This window comes from Drosophila takahashii, chromosome 2L, assembly GCF_030179915.1.
Source record: "Drosophila takahashii strain IR98-3 E-12201 chromosome 2L, DtakHiC1v2, whole genome shotgun sequence".
In the NCBI taxonomy this organism is placed as follows: domain Eukaryota; kingdom Metazoa; phylum Arthropoda; class Insecta; order Diptera; family Drosophilidae; genus Drosophila; species Drosophila takahashii.
This window is the reverse complement of record NC_091678.1, coordinates 14,291,922-14,313,729: the sequence shown is the minus strand read 5'-3', so window position 1 is coordinate 14,313,729 and position 21,808 is coordinate 14,291,922. Positions and strand designations below refer to the sequence as shown.

At 42.8% G+C, this 21,808-nt stretch overlaps 5 protein-coding genes across 5 annotated transcripts; 2 read left to right on the top strand and 3 right to left on the bottom strand.

Moving 5' to 3' along the window:
• Positions 1-59: 59 nt before the first annotated feature.
• On the bottom strand, positions 60-2,167 carry ppk16 (pickpocket 16). Its single transcript, XM_017158183.3, has 6 exons — positions 1,713-2,167; positions 1,357-1,659; positions 839-1,302; positions 618-786; positions 262-359; positions 60-195 (listed from the first exon to the last, which is right to left on the bottom strand). Exons 1-6 carry the CDS (start codon positions 2,165-2,167, stop codon positions 80-82), a joined length of 1,605 nt encoding a protein of 534 aa, XP_017013672.3. The 3' UTR covers positions 60-79.
• Positions 2,168-2,236: 69 nt separating this feature from the next.
• On the bottom strand, positions 2,237-4,126 carry ppk11 (pickpocket 11). The gene is made up of 5 exons (XM_017158184.3): positions 3,622-4,126; positions 2,935-3,555; positions 2,752-2,884; positions 2,477-2,580; positions 2,237-2,415 (listed from the first exon to the last, which is right to left on the bottom strand). Exons 1-5 carry the CDS (start codon positions 4,124-4,126, stop codon positions 2,237-2,239), a joined length of 1,542 nt encoding a protein of 513 aa, XP_017013673.3.
• Positions 4,127-11,408: 7,282 nt separating this feature from the next.
• IP3K1 (inositol-trisphosphate 3-kinase-like protein) lies at positions 11,409-17,984 on the top strand. Its single transcript, XM_017158228.3, has 4 exons — positions 11,409-12,070; positions 15,708-15,824; positions 16,164-16,273; positions 16,843-17,984. The coding sequence occupies exons 1-4, from the start codon at positions 11,801-11,803 to the stop codon at positions 17,660-17,662; spliced, it is 1,317 nt and encodes a 438-aa protein (XP_017013717.3). The 5' UTR covers positions 11,409-11,800; the 3' UTR covers positions 17,663-17,984.
• A 577-nt stretch (positions 17,985-18,561) lies between these two features.
• On the top strand, positions 18,562-20,346 carry LOC108068537 (alpha-ketoglutarate-dependent dioxygenase alkB homolog 4). Its single transcript, XM_017158169.3, has 2 exons — positions 18,562-19,328; positions 20,155-20,346. The coding sequence occupies exons 1-2, from the start codon at positions 18,604-18,606 to the stop codon at positions 20,342-20,344; spliced, it is 915 nt and encodes a 304-aa protein (XP_017013658.3). The 5' UTR covers positions 18,562-18,603; the 3' UTR covers positions 20,345-20,346.
• Positions 20,340-21,364, bottom strand: LOC108068538 (uncharacterized). The gene is made up of 2 exons (XM_017158171.3): positions 21,193-21,364; positions 20,340-21,139 (listed from the first exon to the last, which is right to left on the bottom strand). The coding sequence occupies exons 1-2, from the start codon at positions 21,316-21,318 to the stop codon at positions 20,372-20,374; spliced, it is 894 nt and encodes a 297-aa protein (XP_017013660.3). The 5' UTR covers positions 21,319-21,364; the 3' UTR covers positions 20,340-20,371.
• Between the last annotated feature and the right edge of the window lie 444 nt (positions 21,365-21,808).

The following is a 21,808-nucleotide window of genomic DNA, read 5'->3' as shown; positions in this document are numbered from 1 at the left end:
ACTGCTCATCAATCAGAGCTCTAATGAAAGCGTGTCAAGTGGAGTGCTATGTGCGAAGGGATTTTGTGCTTTGGCTGCACTACTCCACCCGGTTGATGTAGTTGAAAACGGGCCTAAATGTGAGAAAGTAGAGGAACTCAAAGGCCGTCACTATGCTGAATCCCATAATTAGACCGAGTAAACCGCCAAAGGAAGCTGTCAAAAGCAGAACAGTAATCAATTGTAAGTTAGGGAAATGTATTAAGTGGATAGTTAGCATACCGAGGGCGGATAGCCAGTTCTGAAAGATGTCCGTACGATATCTGGTGCTCATTAGATCGCTGAAAAATACATGCAGCAGTATATTGTCCGTGGCATTGCTGTAGGCGATTAAATAAATAATATGGTTAAAACTTTTAAACTCTCAAGTTAGAAATGCCGCACACATACAATAAAATAAGCTTTTCTGCTTTACAGCGTACTTGTGCGTCGAAACGCGAGCAGCGCAGCGGCAGAGAAACCACTGTTATATAGACATAGGAAGGTCTTTAGTTAATAATTTAAAAACGGGAACATCTTAATGTGAATTATTGGAAACAAAAACCTATATAAATTTAATAAATTAATAGACATCCCACCTGTACGTTGGACGGTTGGCAAAGTAGCTCATGTCCAGCCGGCCCGTAGTGCTTTCCGAAACATAATGATTAGACTGGCAATCCGGTAGACAACCGCAGGGAAAGCTTTCTGTATCTCTAACAATCGAGAGTGAGAAATTCAAATTGGCCAGGGCGTGTGAGAAGAGTCCTGAAAAAGCGAGATATCAGTATCTAGCCGGTTTATCTAATGGTCCACCCACTTTTGCTGTGAATCATGCAGTTGGTTTCTCGAACTCCGCACACTTTAAAGCTGCCGTTATTGAAAACATAGGGCGGAAGGCAGCCGCAGAGGTCGATGGTCATCCGCACCCGGCACTCAAACATGCAGTTGATGAAGGAGTACCGCTTGAGACCATGCATGGTCCTCTCGCTGCCAAAGAGGCAGTTCCTCAGCGACAGATCCATGCGGCGGATATCGTTGGTGGCGTAGGTGGACTCCGGATTTATCCTCACAAAGCTCTCCCTCGTCGTGGTGACGACCTTTGTCTCTGAATTCTCATCCGGAAAGTTGTAGGCATCGTGGAGGAGCAAACGGAATCCATAGCCACTGAAGAAGGTTCCGTAATAGTCGGATATCATGGGATTGAGCAGCACCGAGAGACCCGTGGGATACCCGCAGCCTGTGACGCGATAAGGTCGCTTTGGAACTTGATAAGCGATTTTTCTGGAATTTTAGAATGGTAATACCATAAGGATCTATTGAACCACTCCAACATACTCTGGAAAATTGTTCGTGATGCCGCCAAAATAGTTAAAAGTGCAGCACTGCCCCTCCATGGTATCGATGCGTTGGAAGAGACTGTCACATCTCGTATTGATGCCCTTCCAAATGCATCTGGAGATCATATCGATGCAGTCTGGCGATAATTGCTGGGTGAGTCCCGTGAGCGTTAAATTGTTGAGGCTTAAAATTCGATCATATATCTGCAGAGAACTATTGCTTATCAGACTGTCGACGGGCAAAAGTGTGAGATTGAAGAGGTTGTGAAGTTCGGATTTATTAACACCCACTGGAAGTTGCCTGAAAATCCATATATAATATATAAAAATCTCTTTACTAAACTCCCAACTTACATTTGTTCCAGCAGGCTGAGTGCTTTGTTCTTGGATATCTTGTTGAAATTGCATATGGTGACCGCTGGGAAGGGAATGTTCCAGGTGGGGAAGTGTGAGCTCTCGATGACGGTCACCGTTGGGGTTTCCTGACTCCAGTACCAGGACACCACGACCAGGACAACGGAGGTAATGATGGCCAGGATCACAACTATTAGCCAAAACCATCGCTCTTTGCGACTGATGTCCTGCCGGGTGATGTAGCTGAATCCATGGAGCGAAGTGGTCTGGCAGTAGTTGCGCATATTCTCGGAGAACCATTCTCCGATCTTTCTCAATCGATGCTCAGGATGGATGGGATTTTGTGGATTATTGTGACTGGGATCACTGCGTCTTCGACTGGTGGTTGTACTAGTGGCCATCTGTTGGGCCTGAACCTGTCGTAAGTCAAAGATGCGCCGCTTTTTGAACGCCATCTCTGCTGGTTGACCTCCCCGGGGTAACTGTGACTTGGACGGAGCCAAGGTAATTAGGCCAACTCCTAATTAGCCAGCCCTAATGACCTCGCCGGTGTTGCCTACCCTCTGAATCCTCCTTCGTCGCCAAAGTATTTGCTGCCTGGTCAGCCAGTTGCATGTGGGTCGCACACACGCAAAGAAAATCAGCTCGAAGACCGATACAAAACTGCAGCCCATAAATAGTCCGGTTATCCCTCCAAAAGTTCCTGCCCCATTAAATACGTTGGTCGATCAATGTCAACATTTGTGGGTCATTAGTGGACTTGCCTATGAATGTCAGCCAGTTTTCGTAAACGTCTAAAAAGAGCTCTTCAGCAATTGGTGAATCGTAGTAAACACGAAGTCGGAATTCATTTGGTGGCTTTTGATAGCTAAAATAATAATTAAAAGTAAGTGTGGGTCTTCATAATTCAATCAACTGTAGAAGAATTTTGTTTTTGAAACATTTTCCCATATTGACGTGATATTTTCAAATTTCTTGTGTTAAACAAATATTTATATTAAAGTAATAACTCAAATCATTTCAGTGTGTTATAAAATACCTCGACTCGCTATTGTTGTTGTTAGTCATTCCCTTTATTGATCTTATATCACCCTGGAATTCATAGCGATTGTATTCACATGGCGGAGGGCATTCGCAGTTCTTTTGTTCGCCTTCGATGATCTCATGGTGATCTGTAAGCAGTCTGAGATCAGCATAGTTCCGTAAATAATCTGTCACTTACTGTGATCCATTACACACTGCATTTGCTTCAGGTCACAAATATTCCAATTGTTTTGTCGAGGATTTTTGGGGGGAACACAGCCGCAAGATTTCCAGATTTCTTCGCTACGACATTCTGCCAGGCAGTTGATTTGGTTATAGGCATTTGATGAGAATAAACGACGTTCTTTTGGGAAGTAGCATCCCCTTTTCTGTAGCGTTAGGCCCTCCAGATTTGTCGAGAATCGGTTGACAAAGGGTCTAAGCATTATGTGAGCCTCTGATCCACTTGGCACCAATAACCTTGGTGTAGCATAAGTGGGTATCTCGTGCGGTTCATGTATAAGAACCTCTAAGCCAGCCATCGTTAAGCTTTCATCACTAGATCTTAGGACCAAACTTAATCCCAAATGGGAACTAAAAAGCAGCTGGTGATAGTTAAAACTGCAGCAGAGGCGTTGGTCAAGAGTCCAAATGGGTTCTATTTTCTCTAGGCAGCTTTCTTTGCGATTTTCCCATCGACACCTCTTTATTTGCGGACATATCGGAGAAACAAGGTCCTCCAGGAGTTCTAGCCAACTTACATTTCTAGCAGTTAGCTTCTCTATCATAGAAGAGTTCATGTATCTATATGTCTGAAGATCTTCAGGAGACAAGCCAAATTCCTTGGCTTTATTTTGTATAATTTTCTTAGAAACGGTTCTTAAACCACAAATGGTAACTGCAGGAAATGGCACTTCGGCTGTGGGATTCATCATGGTGTCCATAAATCGTATGGTGGGCATTTCCTTCGACATCGAAAGTGACATTATCACCAGGATAAGTGAAAGCATCACCGCATTGCAAATAAGCAGCCACCAGAGAATTCGCTGCCAGGTTTTGGCGCCCACAAAAATATGAAAGCCATGTATGCTGGCCATCTCGCAATAGATCTCAAATCCCGTTTTCCGTTTACACAGACCATCATCATTTCGGGCTCGCAGAAATCCAAGAAATCTGGGCAATGGCAATTGTCTAAATCGTTTTGAGAGGTCAATATACCATCTTATTAACTTTAATCGCTTTAAACTCTTTCTTAAATTGGATGTTTTGCCAACAGGCTTTTCGAAACGCTGAAGAGGCTGGCATTTGTTTGGTTTCTTAGGTCTTAGGTAGTTCTCAAAGTTCACTAGATATAAGGGTGGCGGAGAATCCTCTTCAGGTAAAGCTGACATGACTTTAGTTCGAATGAAATTTTCCTATAAACTGTGAGTGATTTGTGGAACTAAGACCTTTATTTATACCTAAGTTAAAAGTCATGATAACATCTTATTGGAAGCTACACGCCCTTTAGCTGTTCGATCCGCAATCAACCTTATCATATCCTTCAATTATTGAGGGTCAGTGAAGGTGGGAGTAGGACTTTCACCTCGATTTCTGTGTGTGCTTAGACGTAATCGAGGCAGTGAATCAACAGCAATTGTTGTTGCTGGATTCACACCCCCCACTGGAATGGAGAAACAATTATCCGCATATTTATTTGTCTATGCGCAACTGGCTACCGAACTACACACACAGTCGATAAGCTGGGCAAATATGAATAGGAAATTGTTTGCGGCAAATATATTATTATGTGAACTTCCTACTCGCTCCTCCCCATTATTGTTATTGTCTTTGACTTAGCATTGGCCTGCTAATGAGCTCATTGTTATCTACCTACCTCCCGGCCGCCCACAATTACGGTGTTCAAATATTCCACTCGTGTCAGCTGCGCGAATTGCGAGTGTCAGTGTAGCCCCAATTTGTGCCTTGGATGGGGTTTTTCCAAATCTATATTCGGACCTTTCGGTCAGCTGATTAGTGGAACAGTGTCTGATTGCCAATCCGTTAGATTTTGATTTTCACGATTCCTAATCGCATAATCACGCCGTTTGCCAATCTCTCTACGCGCATTTAAAGCCATTAATGTGTCAGATCGTAAGCAATCCCAAAAGCTGATAAGTCCATTCAGATCTGAGGGTTTAGATTTGTAATTGGAGTCGATGAAAGTTCAAAAAGTGGCCGAATGTTATTATAAAGATTAGAGGTTTGTACAATGATGCAGTACTTTGAGTAGAAATATTAAATACGAATTTAATAATATGGGAATAAAAATGTATTACAATTTTAATATATCTCTTTAAATAGTACATCTATGTTGGGAATTTCTTGTACCTCAAAAAAGGCCTGAACACATCATGATTTGTATTTTACACATACTGTAGGTAAATGATATCACATACTTTTGGGGATTGTTTGAACAATAATTAAACAATAACAATTGACAATAGCTTCCCAAGAATTTCGATGGAAAACCCCTCCCAATAACCCATATTGTTTCCGGCATCACATACTGTTATTTTTCAGCTACATAAATCCCACTGAAACTGAACAAAGCTCTTGATAAATATTTTCTCTGCAATTATTTACGGGGAAATGTGATTTGTGGGTGAACAAATATTTGAATTCAATGGAAATGTAAGAGCAATAAATTTTCCCCTGAATCGGGAATCGCATGGATTTAATTATCTGCGGATTTGTTCCGTTCCCCAAGGTTGCCAAATCTGTCTAATGATATTCCGCAAGCATTTCGCCGCTCATTTGCATGCCACGTGCCCGGGTGGCGATGTCTCCCGATCCCGATTCCGATTCCGAACCCGATGTCTGCCAATATATTACTCAATTATGGTTCCGATGGCGGGGACTGATAAGTGGGACTGGGGCCCGGAGATCAGCGGAATCGGCTGCCTGGGTTAATCGATCCGGGACAGATGCACTCGCTTCGCATTTCGACTTGGGTTATTTCGGGTGTATGGTTGTAAAAATAACCTTCCGCTTAACGGCGATCAATTTGCGTCACGCAACGGTAAAGACAAGTGTGACTGCAACTGTATCTCTGGATTTTCAACTCCTCCCAGATCTTGATTCCCATTTTTGACCGACTGACGTGGCCCTGAAAGAAGCAGGCGGGCTATTTTTGGTACTCCTCCGATGTAAACTCATTTTGTTTGCGATAAGAAGAATCAGAGTCATCTCTCCATCTTTTTCTTGTTTCCAGGCCCCCCGTAGAGCTTTGTCTTGTCTTTTCTGCTGCTGTATTTATTATCATCTGGCGCTGATTTATATGGTTGTTAGCTCGCGACTTTTTTTCAAAAAACTAGAGCGAGGCTAATCTCTTGCAATTGACGCAAATTGATTTTGCACTCGAAATCGAAATCGAACGTTCTGCCTTGGCTTCGATTCGATTCATGTTTATTCCCACTTTGGATGAGGTGTTCTGAAAAAGGAAAGAACGTGCCGGGTTCTACGAAGCAGAAAACGTGATCGCTTCAAAGTCATGATCCCCTGGGAGGGAGGTCACTGTGTTACCAGAGAACCTGACATAATGGATTGCATCTAATTATTAACAAGAAAATCCACAAGCCATGTGCTCAAAGAAGAGATTATAGTAGTACCCATATATTAATTTATATTATAAAAATATATTTCCATTGCTTGCGTTTTTTATTTGTCATACATCAAGATCATGCTCAATTAAAGTGGATGACATAATGCGATTAAAAAGAAAGTCTACTCAAGTTTGTTGTTCTGTGGCGAAAGATTTAATCGACTGGCTAAAACACAAGGCAGCCGTTGTTTTCTGTTTTCCTCATCGATTCGGTTTCGGATCGTTTGGCTCGAATCAATCAAATTGTTTACACGCCCATAAATAATTATTCTTTTGTTTGTTTGTTGTTGCCTCTCGGCTGCCCTGTTGGTCAGGCTCTAATTTTATTTTCGCCAGCAATTGATTCTCCTGCTATTGTGTTTCAGTCGCTGCCTGGCATTTTTATTTGGGTTCTGTTCCCTGGATTATCGGCAAGTGAGAGCATCGCCTTTTCTGCTTTATCAGCGGCTCGCGCCATTCACATGTTGAGACACTATTTTTAGACACAGTTTGCGAAAAATCATTCACAAAACAAATGATACTGAGCTCAAATTAGCAGGTTGATAGCCCCTAGAGGAGTCCATCGTTACGGGCAACAAACAAACTTGACTAACAGTGCGTTTGACCTCGGAAATGGGAGCACTCGGGGTTTAAATGGTTGCCAAGCCAGGATATTTCAATAAATTTCGAGTGCTCGCAATAAAACCACCACTTGGTTTTAGTTTCTCAGAAAGTGGGCTTTCAATTTCGGATTAAAATTCCCGGAATCCAGAAATTTAAGTGACCGAACGCATTGTGACGTATTTCATTGTTGGGGAAATCTTCCATAACTCTGTAATTCCCAATAAACTTCTTATCAGTCTCTGAGCTCATCTCTAATAAATTGTGACGTTTGTCGGTCAGGCCATGCTCACGATTATCAGACTTGAATCTTTGAAATTACGGGGAAAGTTTTTTAAACATTTTGATGACTGTCATTTCCTGTCGATTTTAAAAGTCCTAATTTGCTTAGAAGCTCTATAAATATAATAACTTAGTGGATTTTCTTTTATGTAATTTTCTGTAAAATGAATTTGTTTCTAAATGTCAACATAATTATTGTTTCCTTAAATTACATTTTTCCTCTAGTTCCTTAGTAATTTTATAACTACCATAAAGTTACCGATGTTAATCAAAAAGACATAGTCTTCCATCATCGGGAAATAAAAACAAATAAATTAAATTAAAATTTTATATTACAAATTTTATGCTCTGCGGATTTCTTATAATTATTTTGCTAAAAATAAATATATAAACGTTCTGTTATTCATTGAAAAATTCGCTCTTATGTATAGGCTACTTGGTACTTTCCCAGCACTTGGCCTGCGCCCTCAGTGGCTTTATAATTTTATATGGGGTAAACCGCTATATGACATATTTAGATATTGTCGGACAGGCAGTGACTACAGCTGGTTAAACACTTGGTTTAACTTGTGGCTTACACGTTTTTTGCGTTTTCACGAGTAAAGTCAAACACTGAACTTCAAACAATAAAACAATGGGAAACGCTCAAAGCTTATGAAACATTCTACAAAGATATCGAACTCACACTTCACTTGGAGCACCGACAAATTGAAGGACACTTCATAGAGGTAAATATGATAAAATGTAACTTGAAATAAAGAAAAGTGCAAGTCAAATATACAAAGCCAGTTCATTGCTCTCGAAAAAGAATCAAAATCTGTAGACGTTAAGTTAAAATGCAAAATGTGACTTGCCCGTTTTGATTACCAAATCAATTTATTTGGAATTCCCAAGGCGATACATCAAAATACAGGTAGGCAGGGGAGGGTGACTGATCTCGCGGAATCCTTTCAGACACGACTTGCTCTAAATTAATCATTGCCAAGTTTTTTTTTATAAGACATTCACAGCTTGATTTAAAGATAGCGATTCTAATTTTAAACTCATTTTTCAATTTCCCAGCTGAGCGATTTAATTGTTTGAGCGGCGCCAAGCTGGCGTCTGTAGTTCTCTCTATCCGTACATATATATAGTTCTCTATAAGATCGGCGACTACCAGCGCAAACACTCCCACATGGAGAACATGTTAATGAGGAACGCTTTATTTTATTTTGGAGCTTCGCTGGTTTCTTGGCGTTTTGTTGACTGAGCTTAATACTGTGACGTCAGGAAAGTCATTGAGCTATAATTTAATAGCGAGCAACTGCTCCGTCTGGCAAGCCAAAGAAAAAAAAACTATAGCAAACATTCTTCTGTGGAGTGCGAGTATGATTGAAATCCAAACAAGAGGAAGAGAAGCCTCTACTACCTGAGCGCAATATTAAGTTACACACTTATGACGAACGATTCCGATTCCGATGCCGAATCCGAATTCGAATCCCAGTCCAGTCAGCTACGATAAAGTCGCGAGATTAAAAAAGTCAAGTGACAAGACAACGAAGTGCGTCAATCGTCGGGGCAAAAAGCGAAACAACAGGGTGACGGAGTACAAAAGTCCGTCGATGGAGCTGGCTGCATCTTGGTTTTTATATTTTTTTTGTTCTTCAGGGTTCTCGGTTCTGGCATCTGGATTCTTTGTCTGGCTGTCTTAGCCACTGGTGCGTGCAGATGGCCCATCCGCATCCCTTCCATTCCAAAGCCTCCGGTCGCCGAAGCTCCGATCGTGACAAAGAAATTTTACGCAAACATTGCGTTTGACGTCAGGCCTACGATGATGAGGATGATGATGATGATCAGGGTCTGGAACCGGGGCTGGGCTTTTCAGATGGGCTGCCTTTAAGTTGGGATCTCTGATTATTCACTCAAGTGGGAAGTGCCATTTGAATCGAGATGCGAGACGCCAATAATATCGCTTAATTGAAGTGCAGCCCCAGCAATGCAATGCAAGTTGAAATTTAAAAGGGGTATGGACTAACCCTGGTATACCATTTATACTATAGCCAATAAAAAGATTTTTTTCTCTTGTTTTTAATTCAAAAAGCTTTCTTTTCATTTGTCGTTTAAGATAAAAGTTACTTTTTATTATAAAGTAAAGTATCTATAAACAAATAAAAATAAATTTTTAAAAACGGCTTACAATATCATGTTTTACTTAAAAATTTATTATAATATTTGAAACTCTTGTAAATAGAACGTATTATTTATTTATTTTACTTGTACAATAAATTCAAATAAATTACTTTTAGATATTAAATTATTTCTTTTATTTAAAAAGTTTATATCTTGGTTTTCATCTGGTTTACGCCCCTGGTTTTTATCGATCGCTATAATTGTACATAATGTGTGAGCAGCTAGTTGCTCGACTTAATATTAATCGCTGCAACTGCGCCGGAATAGTAATTACGGCCAGAATAGTGTTGTGGGGGAAAACGGCTCCTCTGATCACGTGCCCGGGAAACTATTGTTACTCATACGCCACGTTGCCGACGGCCGTCTGCAGGAAAGTTCAATGCATTTCGGGGCAGTTTCCAAAGCAATTAGCATATGCTGGCTTTGCATTACAATGACGAGGCCTGCGACAACTGACGACTGCTGTCCGGCCACTGACGCAGTTGCCATGTGGGCCGCCGGAGGAGGATTTCTGGAGGGGGTGGAAAATGAAATGAAAATGCAACTCGAACTCGGGGTTTGTATGTCACTCAAACTCAGACTGACGCACGCATCTCGATGGAATTGGGATTGGGAATGGGTTTTGGTATCGAGATGCAAAGTAAATATGCACATATATTGTATATTCTTCGGCCGATGGCCATGAACTCGATGGTTTTGGAAAAATTGGCGCAGATTTCGGCGACAGTTTGCATAATCCTCGATCCCGAAACATTGCGCAGTTGGCCGGATTAGCATTGCAGATGGGTCCGGGAATTTCGCCAAGTTCAACAACAGCTCAGAGAAAAGAAGTCGCGACGGTTCATTGCCTGGCCTTAAATGGCGCCATCTGTCTGCCCTCCGGTTCATCCCCTCCCCTCGCTCGGGAGTCCAAGATCACTCTTCAAATCTGATGTTGTTTTTCTGGTCTAGGATTCTACGAGTTCTGCCCGCCTCTAATGTATTCGCTTTCAGTTGTTTTCCCTTTCTTTGCCATGTGAAATTCTAAGTAAACAATAGTTGGGATCGTACTTCGCCGAGCCCTCTGGAATAAAAATGTGGCGAAATGACAATCGACGCATTTGAAATTCCTTGTTTACTATATATAGTGAGCTATGGATTAATCTCAAAATCGGTTTGGTGGAATCATCATGACATTTACATTCAAGCTATATCGTTCAAGGCTGGATTAGTTTGGGATTTACCCCCTTTTAGCTATTTATTTATTGACAGTCTGAAGGTTGGAATCTGCAGTTGGAATAAGCAGAAATTCTCTTTGATCCTTGATTTTACACTTGAGAGGGATATTAAAACAAAAATCTCTGTAAAATAAAACGTATTAAGAAAATATTACTCATTAAAATGATTATATGATTTTTTATTGTCCTTCTATTTGACGTCAAAGGGTTGCTATGAATATGTTGTTGTTTAAAAAAATATTTATTTCTTGAGTTTAATTTTTTATTTCAAGATAAAGCTGCTCCATTCATTACTTTTCTTTTTTCAAGTTTCCAGAATTAGAAATGTGCTTTAAATTTAACGACTAATATTCTAAGATATTTTGAAATTATATACAATACTAAAGATGGTTTATTTGTTTAACGTATATTTGAAAGCCAATATAAACGACGCTTTATGATTTTGTGATTATTGCGTTGTGAATATTACGTTATACATTATACATCTTTCCATATATAATCCCTCCTACTTTTCTTTATCACTCCCAGCGGCTAATTCCTGAAATATCCAGAAGACTAAATCGATCAGCTCTGATTCCTCCAGAGGGTGTAGCCCCACCCTCTCTTGGGCTCTCCGCGACGCTCTCGATCGCCGCTCCCCAGAGAGCCCAGTGATTCGATCTCCGGCACTCCAATTCCCCAAAGAGAGAGCACTTCGTGAAATTGCCGAGGCACAAACGAGCGACGACCGATCCGTTGATCACAAAACTGGCTGCCATATGGCGAAACCAGTTAGTCGCCTCCCAGACCTCCCAGACCAAGTCAGACAGACAACGTAACGCCTCGATTCTCGCCGGATCCGCCGATTCGCCGCGATCGTCTATAGTGCCTAGAAACAGTTCCCAACGGAACGGTGCGATAAAGATAAAAGTGCAAAAACAAAGCGCACTTGGATATAGAGATAACGAAGTTCCCATGCCTACGGCACAGTGCAAGTGAAGTGAAACGAGAACGCAGTTTTCGAATAGGAAATATAAAAGTGCCGAGAGTCGGAGTCAGAATGCAAATGTGCCGAGCATAAAATCGCCAAGCGTGAAAATCTACAAACGATATACATACAATATATATAGAGAGACCAACCAAGTGAAACTAAGTGCGCAAGCGATACCATCCGAATGACTATGACTTCAACGGTACTCCAGCGGCCAATTCAAGCCAAAGCCGAGAAGAAGGCCTCCAAGTCGGCCAGCTCGACGAGAAGTCGCTCCACGATGGCCTGGTCAAATGAGAAGCTGCGCTTCTCCTGCATCGACAACATTGGCCTGAAGCAACTGTGGAAGCTGATTGCCCTGGACACGAGTGCCAGTGCTCCCTCCTCCAAGCAGCGCAGCCCCATGATGTTGGAAGTGGAGCAACAGCAGCAGCAATCGAACAATAACAACGAGGTAAGTGGCCGAATGAAAAGAAAGCTTGTAAGCTGGTGACGTCAATGAGGATTGTGGCAACGCATCCACATCCGCGTAGAAAGCCAACTTGCAGAGAAAGTGACCAAAAAAATCCGAAACTCGACGAAAAAAGCATACAAAACAGAGTTACCGAGCAAACTCCAGTTCCGGGCCTTGAATGACGTCTGTTTGTTGTGGACCCACTGTTGAAACAACTGTGGGACCCACCCAACCACCCAGTCACCCCCCGAACTATGCGAAATGCAAACAGAGTGTGGGAGCTGTGAGATCGGCCTGGAATTCCAATAATCCACGTAACGCCAATTTGCATACCACGGGTCTCCTCCGCTAATTAAAGCCCGGCTGTCAACGTAACCCAGCCGGACACGGCCAGTTATGATCACACATTGAGATGTGGACTCTCCGGAGTGGACAATCGAATCGATTCATTTGATTCCGCCTTTATTAAAGACAATTGATTCGTTGACAAAGACCAGAGACAGAGATGGGTAGCTCCCTTTTGAGCAATCAAGTCCTTATTTTTCTTGGTAAAAAAAAAACAAATCTTTATTTGAAAGACCGAGGTGTTTTGACTCCCACACACAAAAAAAATCTATATGGCCATATAATATTTCAGGTCATGCAAACCCCATATCGTTTTTACATGAAGTACTCTTTTTAACCAGGTCAAATTTACCTGGTCACATATTAAATTACAATTAAATAATGTAAAATTGATCTACGTTTCATATAGATTTTTCTTACGGTGCAGCTGAGTTTCTCTCAGTGTGTCTGAGCACTTCAAGTGTCAAGTGCAGCGGCCCACACTTTTTTGTGGCCTCAGTTGCTATCGGTTAATTTCGGCCATTTTGATTTTTCGCTAGTCCAAGATCAAGGCTTCCGACAAGAGCGAAGGTTATTAGAAGGAGATCGGAGATCGGGTTTGGTTAGCCACTAATCTAGTTTACGGGTATTCCCCCTTAATCCCCGTCATCTTAATTATGTCGCCAAAATTTTGTTGCTCGGAATTGGCGGTGAATGTCGAACTTTCGCAGAGTGAATCACTTGGATTTTCGTGTAAGCGCGATGAATGCACTAAAGGGAAAGACGTTATTCGTATTGACGCATTTCGTGGGTCGGGTCTAAGCGGATCCGGTTCTCCTCTGGAGAACCAACCGTTACTCATGACCACTAGAACCGACTAAAACTGCGACTTAGATTGATGGTGCTGCTCAAAAGAGAGTGGATGGATGGTCTTCAGAGTTTTCTGATAGTTTCTGCCCCTGGGACACGGATCTAACCCTCTGCCGACGGGGTTGAGTGTTGCGATATTATTATTATATTTTTTAAGCCAACTGGTTTGAACCCCCATTACCCCCCCGTCCACCCTTCGAGGCGAGCCCCCCTCGCCGCCCTCCGTTCGCCGGGGATTGACGTCAATGCAAATAAACTCCCCGGCGGACCGGAGAGACTATCGATATATCGATGAAACCCCCCCGGGGACAGTCTGCGGCAATAGGGATCGGGTTCGGAATTGGGGATCGTCTTATAATGTCAGGGTTGTGTTCTACAAAACCTGCGAAGGCTGCTGCACCTGAGTCACGCCCACAGAGCGGGGATCCTGGTAAAAAAAAACCGGTATTCGTGGCACGTTGCAGGTTCAGGGCCAACATAGTATGTTTTTAGGGTGGACCTTAACATGAGTTGCCCTCCGTGGGACCAAGAACTATACAGACAGTCGAATAAAATTCGGCAGGTTGATTTTGTTTAATTAACAGCTCAGCCAAAGCCCCTTGACGTCACTCGCATAAATTGATTTAAGAAAAGTATTTTTTTTGTTTTTTCCTCTTTTGTGTGCTTTAATTTTTTTTCTGTTTCTGTTTCTGTCGGTTAACACGTTCGTCCGGCGGCTATAGAAAATGTTAAGTAGTCATAAATAAACACTACTAAACTGTGAGCTTAGTTAAACGCCGAAATATCAAAGGAAACTAAAAATAACATGGCCGAAACGCACTCAGATTCAAAACTCGATCTCGAATCAGAACCGAATCACTCAAGCGAAAAATGCTGTAATTTTGTTCGCCATGTCAGAGTTAAAGTTAATTATTATTTTGCTCACTTTGCGGTTTTGGATTTCCATCTGTCACAAGTGATTTTCGCTGAGGTTTTCCCTCAACGATTTTCCTCAGATGTTCGCATACACGATGAGATAATTAAACATGTAATGGGCACATAAAAATTAAGTAATACTGAAAAGTACTAGGCCCAGAATCTCCCACAGTATGACGCACTTAAGCTAATCCAAATTAATGCCCATGTGCTAATTTCACCCAGGTGGTGTACGTGCAAAAATGTGCGAATATTGGATCGAATGTGTAGAATGGGCTCGTTGGCAATCTGTAGTAACAGCAGTTGTAAAACAAGTAGTCAATGAATAAAAGCCGCTGACGTCGATTAGTTCGATTGTTGCTATAATTAAATCCCCGTTAACTCCCGATCGTAATGTGTAACTCTCGATAAAGGTCAGTGCTGACGACACGAAACGTCGAACCTCGAATTTGATAGGCGGCATGCCAAACCTCAATCGAATGTGACATCTTATTAGCGCCTAATTAATACATAATAGGGGGGTTTTTGGTTTACGATCGATATGGAAATTAGACCAGAGAAGGCCGAAGAATTTGAATGAGGCCTAAAACAGGTCTTTGAAATCACCATAAAGTTCTGTTATCCCAATTTCACATTCAAAGCGATTGCGAAGGCATTCCATTCATTATCTCTAACCTATATCGGGGGGCCTTAGCAGCTAAGCCAGCGTATTTGCCGTCTCAAATCAAACATTTGCCAACCGCTAACTGCCGCAATGTGATAAGACCAAGATCATACCACTCCGCAGCTGATAAGGAGCGATGACCCTGGCAACGGGTGTTCACTGTGGTCCCCCGAACACCCCTTTTTCGATCCTCCCGAAACGCGTGACGAATTTGTGCCACATATGCAAATTTGCATTTGACTTACGTAAAGATTCGCAATCGGAGCAATGCTATTAACCCTAGATTACGACGGTTGGTAGCCTTGCCTTATGAAAAAGACGCAGCGTTATCTGGCCAGTTAAGATACGATAATAGTGGGGAGATAGCGAGAAACAAGAGCTATATAAGAAGCGGGGCATAAACAAGTTCCGAGGCATTTACCTTAATTAGTCAATTAATCAAAGCGGTGGAGTGAGGATCGCTTCGGTTCGTATCGTATCGGATTGGATTGCATTGGATCCGATCGGATCGTATCGGATCGCCTTCTACGCTGACAGGTCGTTATTTGTTATGGCCAATGCTTATGGCTCAATTCGCATAGGCAGCACAAAAACAAACGCCAACTTTGCATACTAAGTGGCTCATTAGGGACATTTGGTCGTAAACCACACACGACGACCCATCAAGCTGCTCCGTCTCTTTTTATATAAGCATAAACAAAACGGGGGCCGCCTTGTAGTAGAATGCATTCGGCTTGAATAATTAATTAACGCCTTCGTGAGTCACAGTTGGACATAGAATGCAATGCAATTTAGGTGCTAATATTTTTATTTGATTTTTGTTTACCCATAAACTAACCGCTTCCTTTCTTTTTCCCCTTGCAGCGGATTCCCAATGAGAACTGCGACAACTTGGGCGACTATTTGAGTCTTCAGAAGAATCAGCACATCCAATCCAATCAGGCTCCGGCTCAGATGTCCCTGCTCAAGTTCTTGGCCATTGTAAGTACCCCTTGTTTACTTTTCGCTCGTGTCATGTCAATTGGGAATGAAACTTTCCATCAGATCGCCAGAGCTTCCTGCTCGAAGCCTCGGGCAATGCGAGATCGCTTGGCCCAGGGGGGTTGCCTGCATAAATTTCACGTTTACGAGGCTGGGGCGTGGCCCTCGGGCTGGCAAATAAAATTTGTTCGATTATTTATAATCACAGCCGGGCGTTGGACAGTAATGTTTCGCTCTGCTCGGGCGAAAGAAACCCGTTCGCAGCTGTGATAACTGCGATTTATCAATGAATTCGTACTCCTTCGTTACTAAGATCGTTTTTTCTTCTTTTGTTTCCAGAACGCCCTAGAGTTGAGTGCCCCAGCAACGCCACATCTCCTCCAGCACCAGCAGACTCAGACGCAGACAAAGCCCAAGGGCTGGATGCAGCTGTCCGGTCACCCAGAGAGGTAAGGATCTTAAGATTATCTATTATATGATTATATGCAAGAAATTTAAAGCACCCCCAAGTTTATCAACTCTGAACAGGAAATGGTCAACTCCGGTTGAAAGACTTATCTCTTAAAGTTCTGTTTATATTATGAATATTAAAATCATTAATGGGGTAAAGCAATCAAAGTACACCAAAAAAAAAATATATGAAACGTAGATTTATTTTACATTATTTAAGATCAATTTCAATTTGATATGCGGCCAGGTAAATTTGACCTGGTCGAAAAGAGCATTTCATGTAAAAACGATATGGGCTTGACCTGAAATTTACATGGCCATATCGAATTTACGGGAAGATGATTTCTTTTTGTGTTTATGCAAGTAAATTGAAGCACCCCCAAGTTTATCAACTCTTAACAGGAAATGGTCAGCTCGGTTTTAAATGCTTATCTCTTGTAGAGCTTTTTATATCATGAATACTTAAATCATTAATGGGGTAATGCAATCAAGGTAAATGTTTTTGATACCCTTGCTTTACTGAGTTCCTTCAGATTATTAACTCTAGATCTCTTCCTATTTTTTCCAGCATTGTTCCCACGTCCACCGGAATAGTGCGCAAACGGATCTCGGGCTTCGAGGACAGCGAGGTGAAGGCCTACCGGCTGATCTGCCAGGAGCCACAGACCGCTCAGATAGTGCCCGCCTACTTTGGGATTCAGGAGCTGCAGTCGCAGCACTACATTGAGCTGCAGGATCTGCTGTCGGGCTTCCGGGATCCGTGCGTGATGGACATCAAGATGGGCAGCCGCACCTTCCTCGAATCGGAGGTCAGCAATGCCACCCTGCGACCGGATCTCTACCAGAAGATGATCGCCGTGGATGCGGGAGCTCCCACGCCGGCGGAGCACGAGGCACGGGCGATCACCAAGCTGCGGTACATGACCTTCCGGGAGTCGCTCTCCTCCTCGCATTCCAAGGGCTTCCGAATTGAGGCGTTGCGTCTGCGTGGACGACCGCCTGTGAAGGATCTAAAGACCTGCCGGAGTGGCGAACAGATTGCCCAGACCATCGAACAGTTCCTGGCGGCCCGGCGATCCGTGCAGAAGGAGCTGCTCAAGCGGCTGAAGCACATGCGCCTGGTCATCGAGCAGTCGTCCTTCTTTGCCCGTCACGAGATCGTTGGCTCCAGCATCTTCATCGTTTACGATGACGATCGCGTGGGCGTGTGGCTGATTGACTTTGCCAAGTGCCGGGAGCTGCCACCCCAGGTTAGGGTGGACCATCGCAGCTCGTGGGCGCCGGGCAATCGCGAGGAGGGCCTGCTGCGCGGCATGGACGAGCTCATCCGCTCCTTCGAGGAGGTTTACGCTAGATGCGGCTCGCATCGCAGCTGCCTTAAAATCTAATGGACGGATCGATTGCACCTGCAGCTGGATCTGCAACAAAAGACTGATCACCCAAGCTCCATTTGAATGAGAAGAGAACAGGATTCATCGCATCGCCCGGGCTGAGCTCCACCCTATATTATATTGTATTGACTTGTTCCATATTGGAACTCTGGAACCCTGGACTCAGCTCGGCACCCGTTAGTTAAGGACTAGCTGGAGAAGTAAATAACGATTAGTATTGATCACCAAGCAGCATTTGTTTGATTGAAACAGGTTTAAACTAAGTATTTGTGGAAAGCAATCGAAATCTGAACACAAGAAATAAAATATTCTAAGAAAACGCGGCTTTGGTCTTTATTGTAATTATGAATACAATATTGGGGGAATGTATGGTTATTTCTGACAAATAGCCATAAAAACACTTTTTAAGAACTAAACCTTTTTATGTACCAAGTATTTGAGGAAAGCAATCGAAATCTGAACACAAGAAATAAAATATTCTAAGGGCCGTTTTCTCGTTTAAATTTAAAGTTGGGCTAAAACTCTGATTTCCCATACGATTTTAAAGTTTTAACCTTACTTTAAATTTAACAAAAGGACGAGAAAACGACCCTAAGAAAATTAAACGCGGCTTTTGTGTTTATTGTAATTACGAATGCAACATTGAGGGAATATACATAAGGGATCATGTATGGTTATTTTTGACAAATAGCCATAAAAACACTTTTTAAATTTTTTTTCTTTTTAGAATTGGAATTATTTGGAATTAATTAATGGATAGAAAACGATTCCATTGCCTTTACTGTTAAAATTCAAATTGGTTAACAGCCCGCCAAACTGTTAATGTACAGCTGCTGTTTTCGGTATTTAAAGTATTTTTTCGATAAGTAAATTTATCGACATTGGCCCATCTCTATTGTTGTTATTAATTTACTAACGTGTTTTTGCGCAACTTCAGGATGAACACAATTCGTCCTTGTGGCTGCAAGGGCGTGCGCACCTGTTTGAGCTGCGAGCAGGACTTCCAGATAGCTAAACCCTCGCTGCAGGAGCAGTTCCAGCAACTGGAATCGTGGTCCTACTGCGTTCACTGCGAACTTCTGCAGCCCGGTTGGGATACGACCAAGGTGCAAAAGGCCCATGGAGATCATAAAAAGAACGAGGGTCTTCCCCTGCCGGGCGTCCTGGTGCAGGAGGACTTCCTCAGCGCGGAGGAGGGCTCTCAATTGATGGCCGACCTGGACGCCCTGCCCTGGGACATCTCGCAGAGCGGACGGCGCAAACAGAATTTCGGACCCAAAACGAACTTCAAGAAGCGCAAGCTGCAGCTGGGATCCTTTGCAGGATTCCCCCGCAGAACGGAGTACGTGCAGCGACGCTTCGAAGAGGTGCCGCTGCTGCGCAACTTCCAGACCATCGAACAGTGCTCTCTGGAGTACGAGCCCAGCAAGGGAGCGAGCATAGATCCCCATGTGGACGACTGCTGGATTTGGGGCGAACGAGTGGTCACGGTTAATTGCCTGGGCGACGCCGTGCTTACCCTGACGCCTTATGAGATCCAGCAGCCCGGGAAATACAACCTGGATTTGGTTTCTGACTACGAGGGGGAGCTTCTGGCGCCGCTGCTTAAAGAAGATCAGCTAGCCAAATACAAAGGAAAGGTGCTGCGCATTCCCATGCCCAAGTAAGTCGAGATATTCAGGTGTGTCCCTGAAAACTCTAACAATCAAAAAACAACCCAAAAACAATTGTTGGAGGCGTGTTAAAAAACATTTGAGTAGGCTTTTTACAATTTTTTACTTTGTAGCCAATATTTGAAATCTTTTTGTTGCTAAAAACAGCCTCCTAAAATGTCGGTGTCCCCAAAAAAATAGAGGTTTAAATTTGCTTTTCGACACGCACTTGTATGAAAAAAACGAAGGGCTACTCAGTTTCATTCGATAAATTTTAATTTCCTTTGATCAGCATTTGAAATTAGGCCGCTGTACACATAATTTAGTTAAATCTTCTTCAAAATTAATTCGAAACAAGAAAGGAAGCTAGCTTCGGCAAACCGAAGGTTATATACCCTTGCAGATCATTCTATTAATTTACAAATCGCAAAAATGTTAAATTTCCTATTATTTCACATTAATTTTTCGATCGTTTCTATCACAGCTATATGATATAGTAGTTCGATCTTTTAAAAATTAAAATCGAAATTCGGAAATATTTCAAAATAGTCATATCCCAGAGAAGAAGGGACATTTGTGAAAATGATGCAGATATTTTCTAACTCACAAACTGAACCAAATGTAAGACGAAAAAAATTGACATTTAAAAGCAACAAATTCAGGTTTGAGGCAACCCGACAATTGATTTCTTGCTTTTGATTGAGTAAACAAGGAAAACAAGGGAATTTCTTAGTTGTTTTTGAAAGCAACTCTTCGAAAAAACTCTAGTGTTTTCTAGGACACACCTTATTATCCACTTTTCCACGGACTAACTAATTATATTCCCGCTTTCCTTAGCCTCTCCCTGATTGTTTTGTATGGCCCAGCGAGGTATCAGTTCGAGCATTCCGTGCTGCGCCAGGATGTCGAGGAGCGACGTGTTTGCATAGCCTACAGGGAGTTCACGCCCATGTACATAAGTGGAGAAGACACACAGAAGGGGGATCCTGTGAGAGAAAAATCCCAGCTATTCTGGGAAATAAATTAAATCTTGTGTAAAAGTAAATCCTCTTTATTAAGTGGAGGCTGGCTTATAATCCAGCAGTGCCACCTGAGCGGGCAGCTGAACTCCGTGGATTTTCTTCAAGTGAGCCCGCAGATTGCTGCTGGTGCTGAAGCTATTGGAACACACGACGCATTGGTGCTGTGAGTGCTTGCTGCGGATGTGCTCGTTGAGATCGCGTACCTTGGCAAAGGCGGTGGTGCAGTATTTGCACACATGCGAGTTGCGCACATGGGTCTTTAAATACTGGGGCGAGGCGTAGGCCAGCGGGCAGTACTGACACTTGTAGATGGCCTGACTTCCGCTGGGCTCCACGTCCAGCAGGCGAATGGCCTCGTTGTACTCGTCCAGGTTGTAGTGTTTGAGTTCCACGGCCGCATAGTCCACGGTGCGCATCTCGTAGGCGGGCGGCTCCAGCTGCTGCAGACGCGGTTGCGTCGTGGTGGCGGGCAGGAACTCGGAGACAATAAGCGAGTCCTGGTTGGCCAGCTTCTGTGAGGGTTTTATCTGGGTTTCATTTGATTCTACCAGTTGATCGGGTTCTAGTACTATAATATCCAGTGGTGCAAACTCAGCCAACTCTTCAGGCTTCTGCTCCTCCTCCGGATTAACCAGATCCACTACATCCTGGCACATTTCCACCTCCGCCTCGTTGTAGAGCTGTAGGAGCTGCTGATTGGCGAACTTGAGCTTCCGGAAGAAGGCGTAGTGCTGCTGGCACTCCTCCAGACAGCCATTGCAGATCATGGGCAGCTCCTCAGTCAGATTCAGGGCTATATTCTGGGGGAGATGTGTGTTATGAGTGATTTCAGGCCCTCTTTTTATGGACATACCCTGCCCAACATGGCCTGTATCAGCTCGAGGACTGTGTGATCCGAACTGCCGCTGCTCCTGTGCTCCCTGATGTCCACCGCAGCGCTGTCCACAAAGCAAATTCGGCACAATTTACGCAGGTCCATTAGAAAACTAAATTGTGTCCAAATCCTAATGAAAACATAAACAAATCTAAAATAGCCTGTTCATACAGGGGGTATTTTAGTACCTTTTGTCAGTATTTTTTTACGCGTTAAGGTGATTTCTGTTTCAGTCGTTTTGGTATTTTATGGTGATCCCGAAAAGGATTATCCTTACCGTTATAAAGAAAAAAACTCGTCGCTTTCATTCTCTTTTCAAAATAAATTTTTATTCAGTTTTTGTGTTTTTGTTGCAATCATGTCTCTCGATTTTAAATATTAATTTCTTTATTATTTAAATCATTTAATTCCTTTGTTTTTCACTTACAATTAATTATTATCGTCAATGTGACGAAATTTATTTGTCTGCCAATAATACTAATCGACAACAGACTTCTTGCTAATTTTTTGTTTGGTTTCTGTTTTAGCCATTTGTTTTTACATGCATAATTTTTCGGGAAGATTTTTATGGTTTTTTACTTTTGCGTTTGGCAAT

What these genes read in the sequence shown, in the direction of transcription:
- LOC108068537 (XM_017158169.3), top strand. Translation starts at nt 18,604, where the DNA reads ATGAACACAATTCGTCCTTGTGGCTGCAAGGGCGTGCGCACCTGTTTG. An exon ending in CTGCGCATTCCCATGCCCAA is followed by an intron (nt 19,329 to 20,154) that starts GTAAGTCGAGAT and finishes CGCTTTCCTTAG; the next exon opens with CCTCTCCCTGATTGTTTTGT.
- ppk11 (XM_017158184.3), bottom strand. Translation starts at nt 4,126, where the DNA reads ATGTCAGCTTTACCTGAAGAGGATTCTCCGCCACCCTTATATCTAGTG. An exon ending in GCAGTGTGTAATGGATCACA is followed by an intron (nt 2,885 to 2,934) that starts GTAAGTGACAGA and finishes GACTGCTTACAG; the next exon opens with ATCACCATGAGATCATCGAA. An exon ending in AAACTGGCTGACATTCATAG is followed by an intron (nt 2,416 to 2,476) that starts GCAAGTCCACTA and finishes TTAATGGGGCAG; the next exon opens with GAACTTTTGGAGGGATAACC.
- IP3K1 (XM_017158228.3), top strand. Translation starts at nt 11,801, where the DNA reads ATGACTATGACTTCAACGGTACTCCAGCGGCCAATTCAAGCCAAAGCC. An exon ending in TGCTCAAGTTCTTGGCCATT is followed by an intron (nt 15,825 to 16,163) that starts GTAAGTACCCCT and finishes TTTTGTTTCCAG; the next exon opens with AACGCCCTAGAGTTGAGTGC. An exon ending in CTGTCCGGTCACCCAGAGAG is followed by an intron (nt 16,274 to 16,842) that starts GTAAGGATCTTA and finishes TATTTTTTCCAG; the next exon opens with CATTGTTCCCACGTCCACCG.
- ppk16 (XM_017158183.3), bottom strand. Translation starts at nt 2,167, where the DNA reads ATGGCGTTCAAAAAGCGGCGCATCTTTGACTTACGACAGGTTCAGGCC. An exon ending in ATCACGAACAATTTTCCAGA is followed by an intron (nt 1,303 to 1,356) that starts GTATGTTGGAGT and finishes CTAAAATTCCAG; the next exon opens with AAAAATCGCTTATCAAGTTC. An exon ending in GCCAACCGTCCAACGTACAG is followed by an intron (nt 360 to 617) that starts GTGGGATGTCTA and finishes AATCGCCTACAG; the next exon opens with CAATGCCACGGACAATATAC.
- LOC108068538 (XM_017158171.3), bottom strand. Translation starts at nt 21,318, where the DNA reads ATGGACCTGCGTAAATTGTGCCGAATTTGCTTTGTGGACAGCGCTGCG. An exon ending in TACAGGCCATGTTGGGCAGG is followed by an intron (nt 21,140 to 21,192) that starts GTATGTCCATAA and finishes CATCTCCCCCAG; the next exon opens with AATATAGCCCTGAATCTGAC.